Below are 22,776 nucleotides of genomic sequence, written 5' to 3'. Positions count from 1 at the left end.
AAGTTTTTTTTTTTTTTTTATCTATCTATAAGAAGTAAAAATCGGATTGAAAAAAACAAAATATGTAATATATTATGGTTCCGGTGCAAAAATATTGAAAAAACAATCAGCCCATTTGATATATTTTGGGCCATATATTATAATAAGCCCAATATGAGAAGTAAGCAATCGATTTAAATACACGCATCTATCTGAAACTACTCCCATGTCATGTTCCAATCTTATGGAATTTGCCAAATTGGTCCTCACTTTTTACACTGTTTTTGGCTCCGCCTCATAGAAACGATTTTTCAAAGTTTTTAATAATATCATTTTGGTCCCCTAAATATACAAAAAGTTATACTGACCACAATGCATAATAGCTACAAGCCTACCTACAAGTTACACCAATGATACATTTATTGTCTTAACCTCTCTCTCTCTCTCTCTCTCTCTCTCTCTCTCTGATCTTGGTTAATGATATATATTCAAGGAGTTAGCATAGCTTGTTATTCAAAGTGAAAAAGAAAAATGGAAATTCGGGAACACGATTTCAGTACTGATCTAACGAATATTAACGTTGAGAACCCGAAATCAGACGTACCAAGGCAGTTCATGGATAATTACCCGCCCGATTTTCTTAAAAAGGTACTTACTAAACTATTTGTCTTTGATTATTATAATGTCCAAACTCCAAAAAAAAAAATTACATACGATTAATGTATATTCTGTATAAGTTATTAAGTAATTGTTGTGAAAAATTAGGTAATTGCAGAAATAATAGCAACGTTCCTACTGGTGTTTGTGACATGTGGTACGGCGACTATTAGTGGGAGCGACGAGCACAAAGTATCAAAGCTCGGGGCATCGGTGGCAGGTGGGCTGATTGTAACGGTAATGATATATGCCGTCGGCCACATCTCCGGTGCTCATATGAACCCCGCCGTCACTCTTGCCTTCGCCGCCGTCAGGCATTTCCCATGGAATCAGGTGCCTACCTACCTACTTTAACTTTTATAACTAATCATTCTTATTTTAATTAATTTTTCTCATACATTCATTTTCTGTGGATTTAAATATTACTATACATTGATTTTATCTACTACGTACTAATGTGTGACAATTCACATGTCATGTGGGACGAGGCCCTTATGTTGTCTTAGTGGATGTTTGGGTGTCAATAGTTGTTGCATTTTATTTATTTTCGGGTCTCCAATAATTCGGTCCCACAAGGGATGACCTATCAGTTAAAGCATGTGAACGACACTTTGTTAATTGATCCAAGTTTGAATTCCTCTTATCAATGGTCTCGTTAGGTTGAATTCGTTACACATGGTTAGCCCAATGTGGTTTACGTCTCTCGTATAGTTTGTAAGTTATTATACGAGAGTGTATCTTTACGCAGTACACCCATATGATTGATTGCGGGTTGATTTATTATGAGTAAAAAAAAATGAAGATGGGCCAAAACGTCACAACTTCACTTTAAATCCTCGATTCTCTTACATAGAGACAAGACGTGGTTCCATTGCAACGTTAAATAACAAGGGCCCGAATCTTAAATTGCATTTAATAAAACAGTTCTAACAATATTTTCAGCCCCACAAATTCACTTATTATTATCCTCTATCTCAGTTTCAGTGAATATTTTAATTTTATTTTATTTTACTTTTTTTAGTTTATGGGTAAAAAAGTTAACTAGAAAAGAATGCAAATACAGGTACCATTATATGCAGCAGCACAGCTAACAGGAGCTACAGCTGCTGCATTCACACTACGTGTTCTATTACACCCAATTAAACACGTGGGCACAACTTCACCTTCTGGAACAGACATTCAATCCTTATTCATGGAAATCGTTGTCACCTTTTCCATGATGTTCATCACCTCTGCTGTTGCAACTGATACCAAAGCAGTAAGAAAAAAAAACCCAAAAAAAAAAAAAGGACAGCAGCCACATCATCACCAAATCATCTGTTTTTAATCTCACATTTTTTTTTTAATTGTCATAATTCTTGTTGGACTTTGCATTTCAATTAGATAGGGGAGCTTGCAGGGATAGCAGTTGGCTCCGCCGTATGCATCACTTCAATCTTAGCCGGGTAAGCAAACACACACGCGCGCACACACGGGTGTGCGACTAGTTTTGACCGATATGAATAAATATTCCAGGCCGATATCAGGGGGGTCAATGAATCCAGCAAGAACAATAGGTCCAGCAATAGCTAGCAATTACTACAAAGGTGTTTGGATATATATAATCGGACCTGTTTGCGGTACATTATCCGGTGCATGGTCCTATAGTTATATTCGTGTCTCGGACAAGCCAGCCTGTGCTATGACATCGTCGCATTCATTGCCATTTAAACTTCGGAGGATGAGAAGCAATGACGAACAAACAACAACTGCAAACGATAATCTCAACCATCTCTGATTTGAAGCAACTGTTGCAGATTATATAATGAAGTGTGTATAATTATTTTATAAATATATGTAACTTTCTTCCGTCTGAGGGAAGAATACGAAAGGAACCAAAGTTAAGGTACTTGAAATATTCATCGACGTGTTTGATTGGATTACATAACTAATCATCGTTCGTCACAACACTAACTTGCCAGATGATGACAATATGAAATAATTAGTGGACGAATCTGGCAAAAAATTTACGTATGAAATATTCAATAAATATGATTACCCGAAAAAAAAAATATTTTATAAATACACAAGAAGATAAAGGTGTTTGCAAGAAACTTAAGAAACCTGCTCGCAAACTACAAAGCTGCCTGGGTTGATGGTAATACTCTTGGTGCAGTTATCAGTTTTGTAAATTCCAACTAGCCGATCGGCCAACTCAAACATGTTATTCCGGAGGCTGCATTTAAAAAAAATAGAAAAAGAAAATACTATTAAATATTTGAGAGACATTTTACTTATTGGCAAGTTGAATAAAAGAAATGGCTGCGCAGAATCGACCTTATGATTATGAATTGTGCATCCTTAGTACGGTCTTTCACATAATGCCCAACAATCGAAACATTCTTGAAATCTGAGGAAACAAAATTGCAGGCAATGTCATAAGGATGAATTAAAAAAAAAAAAAAAAAAAACTGAGGAAAAAATAAAAGTTACAGCATATATCGGAGGAGCATACCTAAAGCAGCATCAATCTCGTCCATTACATAAAGCGGAGTTGGTTTATAGTGGTGGAGGGCAAAAACTAGTGCTAATGAGCTGAGCGTCTGAAATATAAGCATTACAAAGATGTAATATCAAGTAACTGCTGCCGAACAATCAAGAAGCTATCGAGCAAGATTTAAGTACTAAAATACCTTTTCACCGCCTGACAAGTTTGCAATATTTTTCCAGCTTTTTTTCGGCGGTCTGACACTGAAAACAACACCTTCGGAAAACGGATCCAAAGAGTCGACTAACTCAAGTTCTGCATCACCTCCCAATGTAATCATCTACATCAATCAAGCACATAAACTTCAAGAATAATTGAAGGAGAGTTCATTGGCATATAACCTAAGAAAGATTTAAAATTTATTAGTGTATTATTTAACCTGATACATTTCTTTCAGTTTCAACGATATTGTGTTAAAACCAGCCATGAATTCATCCAACCTGCAAAAAAATTAAAAATAAAAATGAACACAACGTATTGCTAAAAGTGCTTCACTATAAGACAAACAGTTGAAGATTAACCTCTTCTTCCTCCATTCATCGTATTGCTTCTTTATGTCATCACGCTGTTGAGTGATTAAATTAAGATCCGCAACCCTCTCATTATACAAGCTGACCTTTTTCCGATACCTAATAAAAGAAATAACATCGTTATCTCTATCCACACTCTTAAGCATAGCATACCCCTTATTAAATCACCAAAAACACGTCCGTACTCTGAGATCGAGTCAAGATTTGGATTCATTTCTTTCAACTGAGCTTCAAGAAGTGCCACCATCTCAAGGGCTTTCTTAAGGTCATTTGTGTCGACAAGAGTTACATCTGTCAATACCGTTTGAAGCTTTTCGGGATCAATTAAATCCTTCTGAATCCTGTTACACATAATTAGGAAGTATTAAATAGGGTAGGCAAGTACAAAAAGTTTCGATGTTTGTAATCAGGACAAAATGCTTACTGTTCCATGTGCTTCGAGAGAGCAGCTTGAAGATCACCAAGTTTTTTCTTGTAACCTTTTCCCTTAATTTGCAACTCTACATATGCTTTTTTCTTATCTTGCAACTTGAACTCAGCATCTACCTGCACCATTAGTTACAAAAAATTAATGTAGATACAGTAAGCAAACAAAACAATTGAAGAATGTACGGAAAGCAAACCTCAGATGTACGCAAAGCATCCACGACTTTCTTCAATTTTTCATAATCAGAATTCGCTTGATCCAAGACATCTTTGTGTTTATTTATTATCTACAGAAGAAAGAAAAAGGTGCACAGTTATTTAGGCACGTCTTCATATATTTGACTTCATATTACTGTCAATTTCCACATGCATGGAAATATGGGCACTAACCTCCTGTGTATTCTTATAATTCTCTTGAACAGAAAAAGCTTTCTGTTCAATTTCTTTGAAAGTGGAACTTATTTTTTCCTTTTCCTCTAAAAGGCGTTCTTTCTCGTTTCTGGACTCTTCAATTCCCTTAACTAGTTTTTTAATCATTTTCTGACCTGTTTCTATTTGAACTTTGCGTCGGTTTATCTCAGTGCTATTTTTGTCGATGTCCTGCAAGACCGTCAGATAGTAAGAACTGACAATTAAGAGAAATAAAGTGCCTATTCAACTTATTAATTTTTTAGCATATATCACTTGTACTCACAGATTGAATTTTGTCAACTTTAGACTTCTGGTTTCTCAACCTTTCTCCCCCGGCATTTTCTATTTTGTTCTGGAGCTCCAAAGCCTACAAAATAGCAAAAGTTGGTAAGAATTGATATTTTCTTAGTCAATTTTTATGACTGGAGTTAGTAAAATCGCAACCTTCTCTTTCAGATCCTTTGAACCCTGCATAAGCCTATTGATTTCTTTCTCTTCAGAGGAAATGATTTTTCCCAGTTCTTTCAGCTTATTCACCTCTTCCTTTATTGGCTCCGACGCTGCCTTGAGGGAATATAGTTGTTTGTCAAGATCAACCAACAACAACTTTAGACTTTCAATCTGTCATGGCAAAAACGTAATTAGTAACTACAAACATACGAACAACGAAAAATAATCATCTCAAAGTCTGAGCTACCTCCTTCTGGCATTTAGCCACCTCCATCTCGAGGGGCGAAATTGCCTTTTCTGATTCCTTGCAAAACTTCACCGCATCAGCTAATCTTTTCCTTACAGCACTTAAGCTTTCAACCAAATCAGAAAGCTCCTTTTCAGCATTCGTCACAGCTTCTCCAGAGACACTAGCACGAATAGACGTTCCCATTTTACCCCCACGTGGCTTATTTCCTCCACCGGTCATAGTACCAGACTTTTCGAACAGTGCACCATCTAATGTCACAACACGCCACGAGTCTTTTTTCCCACCATAAGCAATGCGAGTTGCCTATAACAGCAAGATAAATAAACGACATAAAAGACATAGATTGTTTGATCCTAAAATAAAAGATTATTATTTTCATATATAAATATCCAACCTGATCAATATCTTTAGCTACAATTGTGTTCCCTATTGCTGCATAAAAAGCAAGTTTCATCCTCTCATCCTGAACGTTGATCAAGTCAAATAGACGTGGAACACCCTCAGGCGTGACAACTTTTTCCTTTAATCTATGCAGATGATTAGTTTGTTTCTCCTACAAGCAATCACAAACAACTCTTTAAGCTTAAATATTTAGATCATGTCGAAAGCAGCCAAAGTTGAAACATTAATCTACCAGAATCATGAAAGTTGCAACACCAAGGTTTTGCTTGCGTAGTAACTCAACACACGCTTGTGCTGCAGCAGTTTTTTCAACAACAATATAATCGAGTCCGGCGCATGCTGTTGATATAGCAACATCAAATTTTGCTGCAGGGAAAAGTATTGGTATATTAGAAAAAATAAACAAGCCAGTTTAACAAATTAGCATTAAATACTAAAAATAAACAGAGGTGCGCTCACCATCAATGGCTCCTAAGTCTCCCATTCGGCCATATATTCCTGGGATAAGATTTGATTCCTTAGCTTGGAGTATTGCTTTTAGGACAGATCCCTGATTCTTTTCAGATTCCATAACAGATGAAAGCTCCATAACCTTTTGTCTTGCAGCCTGTTCAAGAGGAATCAACCTCTCCTGTTCTTCAAGGCACGCCTGCAATTTCTCAGCATCACTCACAATGTTTAGCAATCAAAAGTGCATAATTGCATGTATGCGGAACTGTTATGATAACGGCTTACTTTCTCTGTTTTACGAGCCTCGGATGCTTCAAGTTTGAGTTTCTCTAGCTTATTTTGAGTATCCTTTACACTTAAAGTCTTTGTCTCGATGCTTCTGTTAGTTTCACTAATTTGCTTCTGTGCATCTTCATAAGCAGCACGAGCACCTTCATGCTGAAATAAGGATATTAACGATCAGTACAGAAGGTAAAAGTTAAAAAAAAAAAAAAAAGGCAGCTGCACAAGGCACAAAATGTAAATCATTGATAGTAGTTAGATTAACTTAACGTCCTCACCTTTTTAGTTAGAAGGTTTTTCTCAGCTGAAGCAACTTCGAGTTTTCCTCTATGTTCAATCAATTGCTTTTCCCAGGGTCCTAGTTCATTACGAACATCAGCAAGCTCACTACGAAAAACTTCAGTTTCAGCTGTTAGGGACAAAGTAGACAATAAATATTCATTAGTTTTCGTAAGATATAACATTATTGAAAAAGAAAAAAAAAAAGGTTTCAAGTAGTGAGAGATACCTTTAGAATTTTCCTTAATTTCATCCAATATTTTCTCCTCATTCACTAAAAGTTGTTGTAGCTTAGGAATGTCTTCCTCGAGCCGAGGAATCAAATTTGTAGAGTCTTCGCACTCTTTTGTGAGATCAGTAATTTTAGTTGAATCCTGAAGGGTTGCGGAAGAAAGGATTAATTCAAATCAAGAATGACTAAATAGTTAGAAATTATAATCAAGAGAACGAAGAACAGTACCACCTAATTTAGGATAATTTTCCTCCTACCTTTTCAATTTTATCATCAAGCTTTTTAATCTTTTGCTTCAAATGCTTAAAATCTTCCCGATGTTTCAAATCCTGCCTTTCAAATTCCTTAAATTCATCCTTGCAACGCCTGAGGTCACCATCTAGTTCCTATATTCCCCACACAAAAAAAATTATATATATGTATAAGAAATAGAACCACTTCCAATGTTACATATCATACATATGCATCCATCAGAAATAGAAAAATATATGTGTTTATATATATATATATATATATATATATATGAAGTGCAAACCTCATATCTCTTCCGATACTTCGCATGCAAAGTCTCAAGTTCGTTTAATGTTGTTAAATTTTCTCGAATTTTCTCCCTGTAAAATAAAACTAATTTATAAAAGGCGGCCTCTTTTTCATCGAAGAGTTAATTGGTCCAAATAAAATCACCTTTCAATCTTTACATTTTCTTCTAGGCTTGAAACAGTTGCCTGCAGTTCAGCTATCTGAGCCAAATTATTTTCAGATGCTAGATTAGTAGCTTTCTCTTGCCATTTAAAAAGTGACAATTCTTTAAGCATGAAAGCCTCTGCTTCATTTTTGACACCCTGTTAAATCAAGATTATAAATGTAAAAGTCCTTTAGCACTGCACATATCAAAACAAATACAATATTAGCAAGCGATTGTATAATCTTACTTCGAGGCTTTCTCTTTCTTTCTCAGCTAACTTAACCATTTGAACAACACCAGACCTCTTTTCGTTAAGCCCTTCCAGCCTGCACGGGTGACAGGAATTAGAAATTGGTTTAACTGTTTATATTATGTAAGTAACGAATACTTACTGCTTAAATGATTCATCAATCTTCTCGACGTATTTGTTAGTTCCAATTATATCCTCAAGGTATTCAAGAAAGCCTTCATCATGTGGCCCCTGTGCTTTCGGCTTCATAAGCGATATTTGCTCCACTTCACCCTGAAGAAACACAAACTCTGTATTAAAACCACAGAAACTACAAATACCCACTAACCATATATATCCTAAACGAGCTTAAACATATATGTTATTTGAAACCTGAAGAATCAAAAAGCGGTTGTTATCCAAGTCAACGCCTTTCCCTTTCAACAACTTGGTGACCTCTGTGAAATTACTAGCTCTATCGTTGATATAATACTTAGAGGAATTATCCCGGAAGGCAACACGTGAGATCACAAAATCACTTCCAGGGACAACTTCATAAGCCCCACCGTCCTATAGGCACGTAAAAGTCAGGAGTAATAATAAAATTCCTGAAAATACACCTCGATAGCAGTAATGAAATCCCATTGAAAACATACCAAATCAATAATCTCTTGAAAGTGGACTGATACACCAGCACTGTCCAAATTCTGATGGTTCGTGGAGTTGTGAATAAGCTCGGACACTTTATTTAGCCTCATCTGCGCGTTTAATAAAATTGTATCAAAACATTAATCATCTGACATCACTTGTATACGTCATTTCCCCTGCCCTTTTACTAGAGAAAAGAAAATCCCCAGACTCTATAGTGCACCCAATTTTAAGTGCATCAAATTATCGAAATTAATAACGAAAAAATTATCAGTATCTTGAAGGAGATAAATACCTGTTTAGCTCGCTTTCCAAACACAAAAAGCATGGCATCTATGACGTTGCTCTTCCCACTTCCATTGGGACCAACCACAGCAGAAAAACTCTAGAAATTGAAAACAGCGATTTCTCTTAAAAGATGATTTAAGATCAGTGCAATCAACTATGGATTTATGCTCTAATTTCTTGTACATCCCGTAAGCATGTTTAATTCAAAAATTGAAATAATTTTCAATAAAATTAAAGAAAACCCTAACCTTGTGAAAAGGGCCAACGCGCTGTTCGCCCGCATAAGATTTAAAATTCTTCATCACCATCTCCTTAATAAATAGCCTAGGAGCTCGGGACGCCGGCTGAGTAGACTCGGGCACGAACTCGCCGGCGGCGGTTGCCGTCGATTCCATCTCTATCCCCCCGTCAATCACGAGCTGCGATTGAATAATTGTAGATATCCTCCCTCTTTCGTTTTCGACAAACTGGTTTCTTTATCTTTTCTTACTAGTAGTCCCCTGCGTAATGCCCACAACTCCTACACTAACACCGCCATTATCAATGTATAAGGATTTATGGAAAGTCTGAAAGGGGAAAGACAACTTTCAAACGGGCAAATGTTTGGGCGGGAAAATAGAATTTTCGGCTTTGATTTTGAAAATGGGTCGGTTCGATTTGGACCAGTAATTAGTTTTGGGCCGCACGGTAAAATAACTGGGCCGTCAAATAAGAAGCCTTGCTTTTAATAGTTTATATGAAATATTTTATTTTCTGATTGATAATTTCTTTTTTTCATTTGATAATTTTCAAATGAGATAACTGATTTGATAAGTCTTTTTTTTGTTTTTGATAATGAAGTAACCTGGAATCCGACTCTGTTAAGGTTATTTGGGTACGTTCAACGGTTGTGTAACGAGTAGGGATGGAAATCAGAAGGGTTGGATCACTCTTGAAAAACTTTTATATTTTTTCGGAGTGAAAAAGTAATTTCAATTTCGTTCAAATGAAATTATCGATTTTTTTAAAACACGTGTTTAAGCCTAGTAGCTTTTTTAAGTGGAACTGAAATGTAGTTGTAATTCTGATAGAAGGTGAGGGGCATTCCAGATATTTTAGAGCATGTAAGGAGCAAACTGTAAGCCAAACTTAAAGTGGGGGAGTTTAGTGTGTTCAAAGTAAAGTATTAGGGACAAAATTGTATATCAAACCCAACAAAAGGGGTTTACGAGCTAAAAGTCCTTTTTTAGTCACCTATAGTATGAAAAAATTGTGAAAAAAATTGGATTTTTCGGAAAGTAAAATCGGATCAATATTCAGAATTAAATATGTTTTACATATATGTTCCAAAAAGGTTTCAAAAATCGGAATTGTAACTTTCGAATTGGGAGTCCGACGTTTAATAATATTCTGATCGAAATAGGCGAATCTCAAAATTTCGAAATGTAAATCATGGTAACTCAATAGCCCGTTAAGGTAGCGGATCCGCACCTGGTGCCCACAATGAACCAACCCTCATTGGAGTTGAAATTCCCATACTGCGGCTGCCAGGATTCGATCCTAGGACCTTGCACCAACTTACCACCTCCGGAACCAGTTGAGCTACACCCATGCGGGCCAAAATTTCATTCCAATTTGCACCCCATAATGTCTTTATCTATTTAATCAATGAAACAACAGTCTATATAGACTATAGTATATATTTTATCTGTTCAGTTTTCCATGAAAAGAAATACTCAGTAGTAATTTAGCAGAGTTTTCATGTCGATCTCGGTGTTGGAAACAGTGGCCTTTTATCAGATCTTTAATATTAATTTACATTAGATTTCAGATCATAGTTCCGACAAGAAATCTTGCTAGAAATTGAACATTAATAATTCATAAATTGAACATAATAAATAAATAAAGGAGTGGCATACTAGTAATTACTGTAATACAGGAAAACATCAAAATAACCATTAGACGACCCAGCAAACAAACAACCAAAGACACAAAAGAGAGAACATATTACATATTTCATCTCTATAGCTCTCTATGATTAGAATTAGCACCACTAATCCAACATAATTCAGGATTAATTAATTAATTAATAGTAGTGCTGATTTAATAATAATAATAAGAAGAAGAAGAATCAAGGGCATTTGGGGCCTCCTTCCTTGGTCTTCCAGTTGTTGTAGCAAGGGCAAACAGATTTGTTACCATAATACCCCGGGGGCACACACAGGCACTTTCTACAGCACTTTTGACAGAAGAACATGCACGGTTTGTGGTACTGTGTTCTGCTGCATCTCCTCGTGCACTGCGAGGGGCATTCTGGTCATTCCACACCCACACACGCAAATTAATAATTAGTATTTAATATTCATATTCACCTCCTCCCCAAACAAACCCTGACTAGATCAGATGAAATAAAAATAAATTAAAAATAAAAAGATTTTGAATACTCACGGAAGCTCTTCACACTGCCAGGGCCATATCGGATCTGTATGTATATATACATTAATTTTTCAGAGGTGAAATAAAAATGAAGAAATTGAAAATGTGGATTAAAAATGGAACCTTGCTAGCTTGAATGCCGCCGTCCAGAGAAGCCATGACCTAAGTTATAAGATAGATACAGAAAAAGAACAATTACTTGACATTTAATTTTAAAGACAAGATCATGGTATTATCAATGCATTGTAAGAAACAAACACTAATACTCACAGGTATCTCGAGCATGGTAATGGCGATGAGTGCAATAAGTAAAAACGCAAATAACTTGGCCATTTTTTTCTTTTTTTTTTGATTGAAGAGTGAAGAAGAAGGAAGGGGGGGTTTCTTCTCTTTGGTGTAGGGTGTTGGGATGATTGTGGGGGGCTATAAATAGAGGTTACTATGGTTGTGTGGGGCCGTTTTGTGGGTCCCACCTGTTTTACTATTTAATGCTGATAAATAAATGAAGATGAAAATTCTGTATACTTTGGTATAAATTTTAATTTTGAAAAGTGAAAAACTAATTTCGGTTTCTTTCTTAAGAAAATCAAAATTTCATAAATTGAAATGAAAACATATTATCTATTTTTTTAATTATAGGTGAAATGGGGAGTTACGATTTTCCAATCACCGGTAATATGTAATAATATCGATAAACATGTAATTTAAAAAGAAATTGAAATCACTTTAAAAGTATTTGTAAATTAAATAAGATCCAAAGTTAAGACGAAATATGTATTGCAACCGTTGCCAAAAAAAAAAAAAATTCGAATAAAAAATATATATTTACAAAATTGGATCGAAGTAGAACCAATTAGGAAATTACATTCAGTTTACACTCGAGCGGTGGATGGTTGTATTTCACTTTCACCCATTTTATTTAATTTATATTTTGAGAATTATATCACCCAAAAATAGTCATTATAGATAGTTCACATGCTTCACTATCTCTTTCTAGTGCTGCATTATTGCTCCATTCTCTCTCTCTCTCTCTCTCTCTCTCTCTCTCTCTCTCTCTCTTATCTCTTACGCTTTTGCTAATTTGATCCAGAAATTAACTAATTACAATTTGTACATTTTAGTATTACATAACATTTTATTTTTTATTTTTTTCCAGAATAGGCAGACACTTGTGTGCTGTCTGATTTTTTACAGTAAACCATTTTAGGAGGGTCTGGTTTTGTCTAAACCACAAAATATGTCACGAGATTTTATCATATTTGGAATTGTTGGTGGTCACGAAAAAAAGATAAATATTTTTTGTAACAAAATTTTGTTAGTGTAGAAAAGGAATTAATTTCTTTTATCAGCTAATCTTAATCTTTAACGAATAAAAAAAGGAAAATATCTTTTGTGGATATGAGAGAGAGAGAGAGAGAGAGAGAAAGAGAACATGAATTCTGAAACAGGGGCATGTGGGACGTTAGTTAGGGAAGTTTGTGGGGTGGGCCCAATAAAATGAATATTAAAGTCAAAGTAGATCGAAAAATTTATATCAAAGAACAGTGTGACTGTGACGAATATTTAAATATTTATTGAATTTTGGTTTAATAAATAAAAGACCAAATCTAATCAAGTGGGAGAATTAAGCAGAAAACGAGTCTCCCAATGCATGTGCACAGCACATGATTCAAGCTTTCATGCTTTGGACAAAAGTGCATGTTCTGCGCTAGCTGTACAATCAACCATCTCTTTTTCTTACATTATATTTCCTTGTCTTTGCGTATATATTTTTATATTAATTCTTCTTCCTTAATTACCTAATTAATTGTCTCACTAATTAGTAATTACACCCACCGACTACTTCTATTATCTACAAGACGTTTCATTTTTTCTACAAGGGACACATAATTACGTGCATGCCACTGGATAAATCTCGTTCTCGAACAATAATATAATTGCAAACAACACAATTAATAGTATTATATGTTATAGTTTGAGGATGACCCTATTACAGTCTTAAAAAATATTTCATAAAAGGAATACACAGCCGAACATAAGTTATGCAAAACAAGTTTGCCCTGAAAATCGTTGATAATAGATTTGATCGATCGTATTTAAAAAAAAAAAATTAGACACCACTAAATGGGCTAGTTCCACAACCATATACTAAACCTGAATCTGGAAATTCCAATATTGGGCCTTATTGTTTATAAAGGTCCATCATAAATTATTTATTTTTCAGGCTACAAAATCAGATACGAATTATAGATGCATGAACATTTTGTAGGGGGTATGGGCTTAAATAACACATAAATATAATTTATATGTAATGTCATTTTTGGACATTTCTACTTACTTCTTCCTAGCCAAGGATTTCTTTACATTTTATTTTCAAATAATTTTCATAGTGTTGTAGTTTTTCATCTTTTGATTTAGGTATTATTTTCTCAATTTATTGCTCTTTTTTTTTTTATTTTTTTTAATTGTAAATCACCTATATATAGAGAGCGACGATGATTTATATAATATTTGAGCCCATCAAGTTATTAGGCCCATTAAATTTGTTAAGCCCAACAAATTTTATATCATGCTTTGTTGTTTTTATGTGAAACAAGGAACTATGTGGTTTGGCATTAATTCAAAAAACACTGATTTATAGTGTTTTCTGGCTTGGTGGAGCCGAGTAAGCACAAAAAATAAGACTGCATCGACAAATAAGAGCAATAATTTATAGTGTTTTCTTTTACTGTGGAAGCGCAATGAATAAGAAGAAACACTATAGCAAGATTGCAATGACAAATCAAAATGGATTTTTATTAAGGCATTTTCCATCTCGGTAAAAATCGATCGAAAAATGGATAAACACCGAAAGATCACCAACGATATCACTCTAATACCATGTTAGAATACCAAATGTATCGTATGAGATTGAATTGTGTAATATTTTTTTCATAAACGAAGCAAAATAAGAAATACAAGATTTTTTGTGTTGTTCAAAAATTAAATAATGTATGGAATAAGAGAACACACGTGTGTGAGCAGGGAGATTACCCATGCGAACACGTGGCTGTATATTTAAGGGGGTCTTTTTAGGGTGAGATCCCATGTTCTAAACTTTTATGAGATACCCCCTTTATATTGCGCCACGTGTCCCTGCCAAAAAATCCATTTTTTCCTCATTTACGTATTGTCGTAAATACCCTTCGTATAATTAATATTTTCAAAAAATCGGCCATTATATAATATTAATGTAATGTCAATTTTACCCTCTATATTTTTAATGCAATTTTAAATATATATTTATTGTTGAATTAAAATTTATAATGTCAATTATATCATTATTCGTAAAAATCATTAAACCACCCATCCAAAATTGCATCAACTTGAATTCGAACTCGTGACCATCTGAAAACACACAAGAATACTTATCATTAAGACACAACACATAATTGACAATAAACTAACAATACGGATATATATCACAAAGCTACAATTTATAATGGTTATAAAACTTATATAAATAATGTTAAATAAATTATTAATTCTCATATAATTATTATTATTATATATTAAAAATATCCCATACTAACAAATCTTTATATAATATAATTTAAAAATCTAAGGAAATGTTGTTCAACTCGTGTAATTTAAAAATGAGTTTCGAAAGAATTTGAAGTTTGAATTGAATCGTAAATTGGAAGATTTTATTAAATCGTAATATTTGAATCAATTAAACTCATGTGTTTTCAATTCAAAAACAATATTCAAAGATTTGATCGATTAAGCTCAACTCATTTCAATTCGTATACAATATTCAAATATTTGAATCGGTTAAACTCAATAATTTACAATAGCGTATTAATCAATCTGTGTATAGTTAAAGTTTAGTAACCTTTTTTTTATTGAATTTTATCATAAAAAATAATAAAATTTAATTCGTAAAAATCGTAAGATTTAATCGGTTCATGGTTAGATTAAATCTTACGATTTACGATATGATTTTTACGATTTTACGAATTAAATTATTATTTTGTTGTTAAAATTGAATTAAAAGGATAGTAGACTTTAATTATAAATAGTTAACTCGATTAATACGTTCTTGTCAGTGGTTGAATTTAATCGATTCAAATTTTTGAATAATATTTACAAATTAAAAGGATTTGCGCTTAATTGATTCAAATCATACGCTTTAATTAATCTTATGATTTGATTCTTGCGTAATTTAGGAATTATTTTTTTATGATAAAATTGAATTAAAAATGTATTACACTTTAATAAATAATAGTTAATTTGATTAAGACGTTCTTGTCAATAGTTGAGCGCGCTAATGAATCGATTCAAATATTTGAATAATTTTTACGAATTGAAAGCACTTGAGCTTAATTGGTTCAAATATTACGCTTTGATAAAATATTATGATTTACGATTAGGTTCTTACATGTGTTAGGAATTAAATTTACTATTTTTTATGACAAAATTGAATTAAAAAGATATTAGACATTACTTATAAATAGTTAAATCAATTATGTAACATGTTATGTCAATAGTTAAGCAACCGATTAAAATATTTGAATAATGTTTACTAATTGAAAGGATTTGTACTTCATCGATACAAATCTTACTAGTTGATTAAATTAAATATTAAAAGAAATTCACAATATAGTATTTGTAGTATATAATTTTATTTTAAAGTAAGAAAACTACTAATTGGAATGAGTTATAATTTTTTCTTCTTCTAAACAAACATATTATTTTATTTTTTATTTGGATTTGTCACACTATCGATTAAATAACATAAGTGAGTTTGAATTAAGTTATGCATTTTTTTATAGGGGAAATATGCAATACCCCCCTCATTTGAAAAATATTTTGAATTAAACCCAATTGACTTTAAAGACTTTTCCCATAACCCAAATTCTAATCTAAATTAGTGAGACCCCCCTTATCAGATATGATAAGACTAAAATGCCCCTATGTGTTAGGGTTTTAATTTTATTCCTCACACGTTCACACTCTTTCTCTCACGTTCACTCTCTCTGTTCTCTTTTTTTTTTTTTTTTTTCTTTGCAGATTTGTATTACCGGTGCCGCCGTTCTCCTTCGAGATTTACACCGGTGCCGCCGTTCTCCTTCGAGATTTACACCGGCGTCGCCGCCCTCCTTCTCCGTTTCACACCACCGCCATTATCCACTCACCTAACCGCCGATCACAGCCGCCGCCTAGGGTTCCGCCGTCAAACCTCCCAAAAAACTCATGTTGTATGGATATGTAGGTCTGTGTGTGTGTGTGTTTTGTATGTGTATGTGAAATATTGTCTCTCTCTTTCTCTGTTATGTTTTTTTTTTCTTGAGATCTGTCTCTTGTGATTTTTAGATTTTTGGATCTCTTGCGACTTTGTATGTGGGTCTGTGTGTATATGTGTGAAATGTAGGTGTGTGTGTGTGTGTGTGTGTGTGTGTGTGTATGTGTGTTTTGTATATGCGTGTGTGTGTTCTGTATATGTGTGTGTGAAATATTGTATGTGTGTGTGTGTGTGTGTGTGTGTGTTCTGTATATGTGTGTTCTGTATATGTGTGTGTGTGTGTTCTGTATATGTGTGTGTGTGTGTGTGTGTGTGTGTGTGTGTATGTGTGTGTGTGTTCTGTATATGTGTGTGTGTTCTGTATATGCGTGTGTGTGTTTTGTATACGTGTGTGTGAAATATATGTATGTGTGTGTGTGTGTGTGTGTGTTCTATATATGTGTGTGTGAAATATTGTTTTGTGCATGTGTTTTATTTCTGTATTTTTTGAATTTTTTTTTTCTTTTCAGATCTGTATTACAGTTTTAGATTTGAACAACGGTAGTAATATGACTATAGTTATATTCGAATATGACTATTATTGAATATGACTGTAGTCATATTCGAATATGTTCTATTTTATCGTTTCATGTTGACTTGTAATAACAAGATTCAAATTATGATTTTTTGTGTGGATGTTGATTGGATTGTTTTCGTAAATAATAGACAATCTTTGTTGTCGTCTTTTTTTTTTTTCCAGATAGAACAACAGTAACATGACTATAACATGACTATAACATGACTATAGTCATATTCGAATATGACTATTGTTGAATATGACTGTAGTCATATTCGAATATGTTTTATCTTATCGTTTCAAGTTGACTTAGAATAACAAGATTGAATTGTGATATTTTTTGTGGATGTTGATTGGATTGTACCACACAATATAATCGGATTTTTTAAGTTAAAAATGTAAAAAACTGCAATATAAAAAAAGAATATGACTACAATTGAAATAGTCACATGCATGTAGTCACATTCGGCCTAATAAATCTGTTGAGAAAAAAAAATCAATTTTTTGTTTTAAAAAAAAATATTTTTATTAAAAAAATATTAAAAAAAATAAAAAAAATAAAAAAAAATAAAAAATGCTTATATCCGAAATAATAAATAATTTTTTTTTATTTGGTTGCAGATTTTTAGGAATTAGGAAAAAAAAAACAAAAAAATGAATAATTGGAACAAAATGTGCTAATTGATATAAGGGTAGTATTGGGAATAAAATTTCTGAGGGTTTATCACAAAGAAAGATTTAAGGGCTGGACATATCACTATTTATTAGCGAGATGAGGGGCTTATCGCTAATGACCCCTTTTTTATATTTAATTGAGCATTCTTTACATTAAATGGTGGAGTTTATTAATACTTCTAATATTATATAATTAATGATAGATGTTTGGCGTATTGAACTGCAATTCTTTATATTTTTAAAACTTTATTTTATTAAATTTGTTAATAATTTATTTAATATCATTATTAATTTAATAATAATGAATGTTGCAATTAATATTTGAATTCACAGTATTTATACAATTATTGTTAAATATATCATAATAAGTTAATGTGCTTGGATGGTTAGGAGTGATAAATGTATTAAGAGGTCACAAGTTCTATTCCTAATGAATGCATTTTTTTCGATTATTTATCAAATAAATCTCGGTCACAATGAATTTAAATTAATTATTTAATTAAAATATAGTAGGGGGTAAATTAGACAATTCAATGTTAATCAATTTTATATTAATTTAATAAAAAAAATAATCGAAGGATAATTTGGTAAAATACTTCATTTTTTAGAACATAAGCCATGTTATTTTCCTAGGGTCCAGATTTAATCTTAGAAAATTAATGGTGATTAATGCATATCTCATAAAAGTTTAGAACATGGGGTATCTCACCCTAGACAAACCCTATTTAAGGATGCTTAGAACATAAATTAGCGTTATTTAATCACTAAACATGCAGGAAAGCATGCACTAAGCTCCAAAAGATTGTACGTCAAGCTTATTAATTTAATTTTTACACTTCAAATAGGGATCATAAACAGATTATAGTAATTCCTCTCTTCAGCTAATTAAATATAATACCAGGGCGAAACTAGGATTAAAATGTAGGGGACTAGGGGGGCTAACTAAAATTTCGGGGTTTGGGCAGAAAAAATTTGTTAGGTTCACAAGACATTGCAAAAATAAGTTTATATTTATAAATTTTAATTAAAATGACATGTATATTATAATTTTATCATAATTTAAGCATGACGAAAAAATCTAAATTAATTCAAATTATTCTAATAATGTATTGTACTTAATATTTGGGGATTCATGGCATCGTCTCACATTACTTTTTAGAGTCATTGATAAAGAAAGATAAAAAAAATAAGTAAATATTCATAAATTTTATTTAAAGTAATACCAGTTTTAATCCTTTTATTTTATATTTTAAATATGAAATATGAAATATGATATATATATATAATTTATATTAAATTATGGAGAAGAACAAAAAAATTGAAGGATTAAGACACATATTTACAAAAACTTTAGTGAACTATAAATAATATTCGAAAAATACAATGTCCAAATATCTTTAAAAAAAAAAAATTATCTCGGGGGTCAACAGCCCCTTGCTCCTTCTATGTTTCGCCCATGCAAGCAGTAGTTAGGAATAATTATATTTTATTCACACAAAACGAAATGCTTCTACTTCTCAAAATTCTATGGAATCCGACAAAATTGATTCGAATTAATATAATTTAGCGATGTAATAACGAACCACGATTGCAGAAATATGGAGTATTCTTCAAGAATGTAGAAAGAAATAATTTTAGTTACATCGGACTAATCGAAGAAATTAAAATTACAGGTCGATCGTACTTTGTAGATACTTTGATAGAATGTTTAGTAGATCATGTGTAGATGAATTATGATAATCAGATGTAATTATATTAAGACCATGTTGTCGACTAAGTCTAATTAGCGTACAGGGTTAAAATTATGTCGTCCCACATAAGTTATAAATTATACTTGCAAAAATTAAATAAATATTAAAAAAGAAAAAGAAAAAGAAAGAAGTGAGGTTAAGTGTGTGTGTGTGTGTTTCAGACAAGTTTGACAAATTAAAGATTAAGGTGGGTACAGTAAATACAGCAGGGCCTGCACAAAAACCTGCCTTGTTTTATTTTTGTACGTCAACCTCTGTTTTTTGTAAATATATATATGCAAAAATCTGACCCGACCCTGTACTTCCAGCTTAATTATTTCAACTTTTTTTTTGTTTTAATAATATTATCGCAATTAAAATATTTAAAAAAAAAATATTGAATTGAGAAAAATAATATTAAAAAAATACAATGATTAGAAGAAGTCAAATATGGTCTGAAAAATCTGGGAAAAAGACGCTAATTAATCAAAATCGTACTACATACGGTAATAGTAAAAAAACAAAGCGGTGAAAGAGGTAAATTATTAAAATTTAATAGACATGAGCAAAGCATCTATGAGTATTCAGTAGCAGCAGAAATTACTTAGAAAAAGTTAACTAGAGATTGATTAAAAACTGAGAACCCAGGTTAAAAAATTAAAATAAGAAAAGTGTGGGTGGTTAAGAAAGGACAACCACATAACAAAGATTTTTATTATCTACAGTCCCATCTTCTTCTCTCCCATCATCATCATCATCATCATTATCATCTTCCCCAAACACATTAACCCATTTTCTCTCTCTAAACTCTTCTCTCTCCTCTTTCTCTCTCTCTTTCAATGCTAATTTATTTATATGGCTAAAGATTCTTCTTTTACCCTACAAACCCTAACTCTCACTCTAATCAAATTATACTTTTAGATTTAATTCTTTGGATGTTGGTTTAATTAATCAGCCATGGATTTGGGGAATTCTACTACTACAGTGAAAACTCCGGAAGCTGAAACCGAGACTCCGACCCGGATCCAGCCAGTATTAAAGGCGCCGCCTTTCACCAACGGTGTACTTAAGCGCCACGCGCCGCTGCATCTCCACCACCACAGCCACCACCCAGTTGTTGTTACGTACAAGGAATGCCTCAAAAACCACGCCGCCGCCCTCGGCGGCCACGCCCTCGACGGCTGCGGTGAATTCATGCCCTCCCCAGCCTCCAACCCCGCCGAGCCCACCTCCCTAAAATGCGCCGCCTGCGGCTGCCACCGCAACTTCCACCGCCGCGAGCCTGAAGAGCCGTTGCTCCAGCTCCAGCTCCCGCCTCCGAACGCCGCCCCAGCTCTCGAGTACCAGCCCCACCACCGCCACCACCCTCCTCCGCCACCTCCGCCGCGCGCCACCAACAGCGACAGCAGCCCGAACAATTCCCCGTCACCCCCGCCGATCTCCTCCTCCTACTACCCATCGGCGCCGCACATGCTTCTCGCACTCAGCCACGGCCTCTCCGCCGGCGGCGGCCCACTCCCAGACGGCACAACCCCAATCCCAACCGCCGCCTACACACCCCTATCGAACTCCGGCAGCAGCAGAAAGCGGTTCCGCACGAGGTTCACCCAGAATCAAAAGGACAAAATGCTGGAATTAGCCGAGAGGCTGAGCTGGAAAATGCAGAAGAGAGACGAAGATCTGATCAGCGAATTCTGCGGCGAAATCGGCGTCGAAAAGGGGGTTTTCAAAGTGTGGATGCACAACAACAAGAACACCTTCGGCAAGAAAGACGACCCCCCTCCCCATCTAACCAACATCACCACTTCAATCATATCCCCACCGCCGCCGCCGCCACCCACCAACGGCATAAGTTTCACCTCCATCGGCGGCGCCGCCTATCGCCACCAGCACCAAGAGGGAAACATCGACGCGAAACAAAGTATTCACAGTCAAGAAATGATGAGCCAAAATAATAATCATATTCACGATAACGGTAGTAATGCTCACGCCGCCGCCTTAGGTACTAATGGATCTTCTTCTTCTTCTTAATCTTTTTCGGATTATCAATTATTAAATAAGTATTATTAGTTAACAAGAATTTAAACAAAAAAAAAAAGGCAAGGCTGGCGATCGTTAATTAGTTTCTTAATTCGCTTGTTTAGATTTTTTTTTTAATTAAATCTTGTTTTCTTAATTAGCTATTAATTAAAATATGAGTAGCCATGATCTGAGTTCTGAGTATGATCAACTGATTGGATGGGAAATTAATTAAATTTGTTTAATTTTTATTTAATTAATTAGCACTAATTAGAATTGTTCTTGCAACAAATAAATTCTTTTTTTCATGTCCGAAATGAAGCAGCAGAAAGTGGTGGTCATACATAAAATTGGGGCGGTTACATTATTCTTTAATTTATTCTGAGCCATAGAAGATAGATTCTGGAACATTTTCAAGATTAAGATAAAAAAAAAAAAAATTATTCCCTCAATTAGTAATTAAATTAATGCAATAGTTTTTGTTTTATAGTACTTGCATCCCCTCTTAGCTTTAAACTACTAATTAATATAGTATAGTACCTAATTAATATATAACATTAGTTAATTAAATATAAGTTTGTTTAGATGTGAAGTAAAGTAAAGATTTGGTGGGCTAAATATAGTAATAAAGGGGTTTGTATTAGGAGTTGTTTAAGGTAAGACATAATAGCCTAAGATAAGTTAATCTAACCTAAATGTCAGTGAAACAAACATTGTCTCAACTTTGCTTTTAAGGTAAGCAGATAATTATTGGGAAGGTGATGACAAGATGGGGGGTAGGGTGTCTTTTCCACCCTCGCCCCCCACCCCCCATTACTGTTTGTGTTAGGGGGAGGGGGGGGGGTGAAGTGAGTAATCTTGTTTTCTTGAAGATGATGAGAGAAGAAAGTGTTGGGGAGATTTATTCAACAACCAGAAGCATGGGTCTGTCCTTTCATTAATAATGTTTCAGAGAGTGGGTAATGTGTACGTATATATATATCTGTATGTATATGTATGTATATATATGTATATGATGTATAGCTGGATTTGTTCAGATTTAGTGTGTGTATTTTGCACACAAATACACACACTCATCATTATTGCAAAATTCCGTAACGTTATAATTTCTTTCTGATGTTCTTTAATTTAATTTGACTATATGTATGTACTTTCTGGTATGGTGGAAAATCAAAATTAGAAAAGTCTAATTTTGATTTTGTAAAATTGAAGATTAAAATGAAATTAAGAATTGGGCTTCTTCTACTAGGACCAGGCATCTATTTGACTCATTTATTGCCATTTTTTTAATAATGAAAAATCAATATAAAACCTAAATAATTACTTAATTAATCATGGCTAGTATAAATTATAAAACCTAAATCACGACTGA

General features: G+C 33.6%; 4 protein-coding genes across 5 annotated transcripts; 2 read left to right on the top strand and 2 right to left on the bottom strand.

Moving 5' to 3' along the window:
- The first annotated feature begins 366 nt into the window (after positions 1–366).
- Positions 367–2,563, top strand: LOC105961661 (aquaporin NIP2-1). Its single transcript, XM_012985901.2, has 5 exons — positions 367–627; positions 745–969; positions 1,700–1,894; positions 2,020–2,081; positions 2,152–2,563. Exons 1-5 carry the CDS (start codon positions 511–513, stop codon positions 2,411–2,413), a joined length of 861 nt encoding a protein of 286 aa, XP_012841355.2. The 5' UTR covers positions 367–510; the 3' UTR covers positions 2,414–2,563.
- On the bottom strand, positions 2,517–9,334 carry SMC3 (structural maintenance of chromosome 3). The gene is made up of 28 exons (XM_012985900.2): positions 8,974–9,334; positions 8,733–8,822; positions 8,446–8,547; positions 8,183–8,359; positions 7,953–8,083; positions 7,808–7,886; positions 7,560–7,717; positions 7,411–7,486; positions 7,133–7,261; positions 6,873–7,017; positions 6,643–6,773; positions 6,368–6,520; positions 6,092–6,281; positions 5,865–5,998; positions 5,625–5,783; positions 5,228–5,533; positions 4,975–5,151; positions 4,814–4,897; positions 4,510–4,719; positions 4,317–4,406; positions 4,118–4,239; positions 3,879–4,034; positions 3,685–3,792; positions 3,543–3,603; positions 3,309–3,443; positions 3,131–3,218; positions 2,953–3,025; positions 2,517–2,851 (listed from the first exon to the last, which is right to left on the bottom strand). Exons 1-28 carry the CDS (start codon positions 9,118–9,120, stop codon positions 2,731–2,733), a joined length of 3,732 nt encoding a protein of 1,243 aa, XP_012841354.2. The 5' UTR covers positions 9,121–9,334; the 3' UTR covers positions 2,517–2,730.
- Positions 9,335–10,557: 1,223 nt separating this feature from the next.
- LOC105961662 (gibberellin-regulated protein 4) lies at positions 10,558–11,563 on the bottom strand. Its single transcript, XM_012985902.2, has 4 exons — positions 11,411–11,563; positions 11,264–11,302; positions 11,153–11,186; positions 10,558–11,017 (listed from the first exon to the last, which is right to left on the bottom strand). The coding sequence occupies exons 1-4, from the start codon at positions 11,471–11,473 to the stop codon at positions 10,836–10,838; spliced, it is 318 nt and encodes a 105-aa protein (XP_012841356.1). The 5' UTR covers positions 11,474–11,563; the 3' UTR covers positions 10,558–10,835.
- An 8,525-nt stretch (positions 11,564–20,088) lies between these two features.
- Positions 20,089–22,510, top strand: LOC148768272 (zinc-finger homeodomain protein 8-like). 2 transcript variants are annotated; one of them, XM_088821503.1, is made up of 2 exons: positions 20,089–21,387; positions 22,148–22,510. In XM_088821503.1, exons 1-2 carry the CDS (start codon positions 20,343–20,345, stop codon positions 22,231–22,233), a joined length of 1,131 nt encoding a protein of 376 aa, XP_088677629.1. In that variant the 5' UTR covers positions 20,089–20,342; the 3' UTR covers positions 22,234–22,510. The 2 variants fall into 2 exon arrangements, with proteins under 2 accessions (XP_088677629.1, XP_088677628.1); XM_088821502.1 differs by having other exon boundaries at positions 22,140–22,510.
- Positions 22,511–22,776: the final 266 nt, after the last annotated feature.

The sequence above is a fragment of the Erythranthe guttata genome, chromosome 8 (genome assembly GCF_056151865.1).
Source record: "Erythranthe guttata isolate IM_541 chromosome 8, IM_541, whole genome shotgun sequence".
Lineage (NCBI taxonomy): Eukaryota > Viridiplantae > Streptophyta > Magnoliopsida > Lamiales > Phrymaceae > Erythranthe > Erythranthe guttata.
Note: the sequence above shows the minus strand (reverse complement) of the source record. Positions and strands in the feature narration are given on the sequence as shown.

Excerpts from the sequence above, each read along its gene's own strand:
- LOC105961661 (XM_012985901.2), top strand. The coding sequence starts at position 511 with ATGGAAATTCGGGAACACGATTTCAGTACTGATCTAACGAATATTAAC. Across the intron at positions 628-744 it reads CGCCCGATTTTCTTAAAAAG|GTAATTGCAGAAATAATAGC; the intron begins GTACTTACTAAA and ends GTGAAAAATTAG. Across the intron at positions 1,895-2,019 it reads TTGCAACTGATACCAAAGCA|ATAGGGGAGCTTGCAGGGAT; the intron begins GTAAGAAAAAAA and ends CATTTCAATTAG.
- SMC3 (XM_012985900.2), bottom strand. The coding sequence starts at position 9,120 with ATGGAATCGACGGCAACCGCCGCCGGCGAGTTCGTGCCCGAGTCTACT. Across the intron at positions 8,548-8,732 it reads TTGGAAAGCGAGCTAAACAG|ATGAGGCTAAATAAAGTGTC; the intron begins GTATTTATCTCC and ends TTAAACGCGCAG. Across the intron at positions 6,282-6,367 it reads AGGCTCGTAAAACAGAGAAA|GCGTGCCTTGAAGAACAGGA; the intron begins GTAAGCCGTTAT and ends GAGAAATTGCAG.
- LOC105961662 (XM_012985902.2), bottom strand. The coding sequence starts at position 11,473 with ATGGCCAAGTTATTTGCGTTTTTACTTATTGCACTCATCGCCATTACC. Across the intron at positions 11,303-11,410 it reads TTACCATGCTCGAGATACCT|GTCATGGCTTCTCTGGACGG; the intron begins GTGAGTATTAGT and ends CTTATAACTTAG. Across the intron at positions 11,187-11,263 it reads GCGGCATTCAAGCTAGCAAG|ATCCGATATGGCCCTGGCAG; the intron begins GTTCCATTTTTA and ends ATATACATACAG.
- LOC148768272 (XM_088821502.1), top strand. The coding sequence starts at position 20,343 with ATGGATTTGGGGAATTCTACTACTACAGTGAAAACTCCGGAAGCTGAA. Across the intron at positions 21,388-22,139 it reads TGCTCACGCCGCCGCCTTAG|GTAAGCAGATAATTATTGGG; the intron begins GTACTAATGGAT and ends TTTGCTTTTAAG.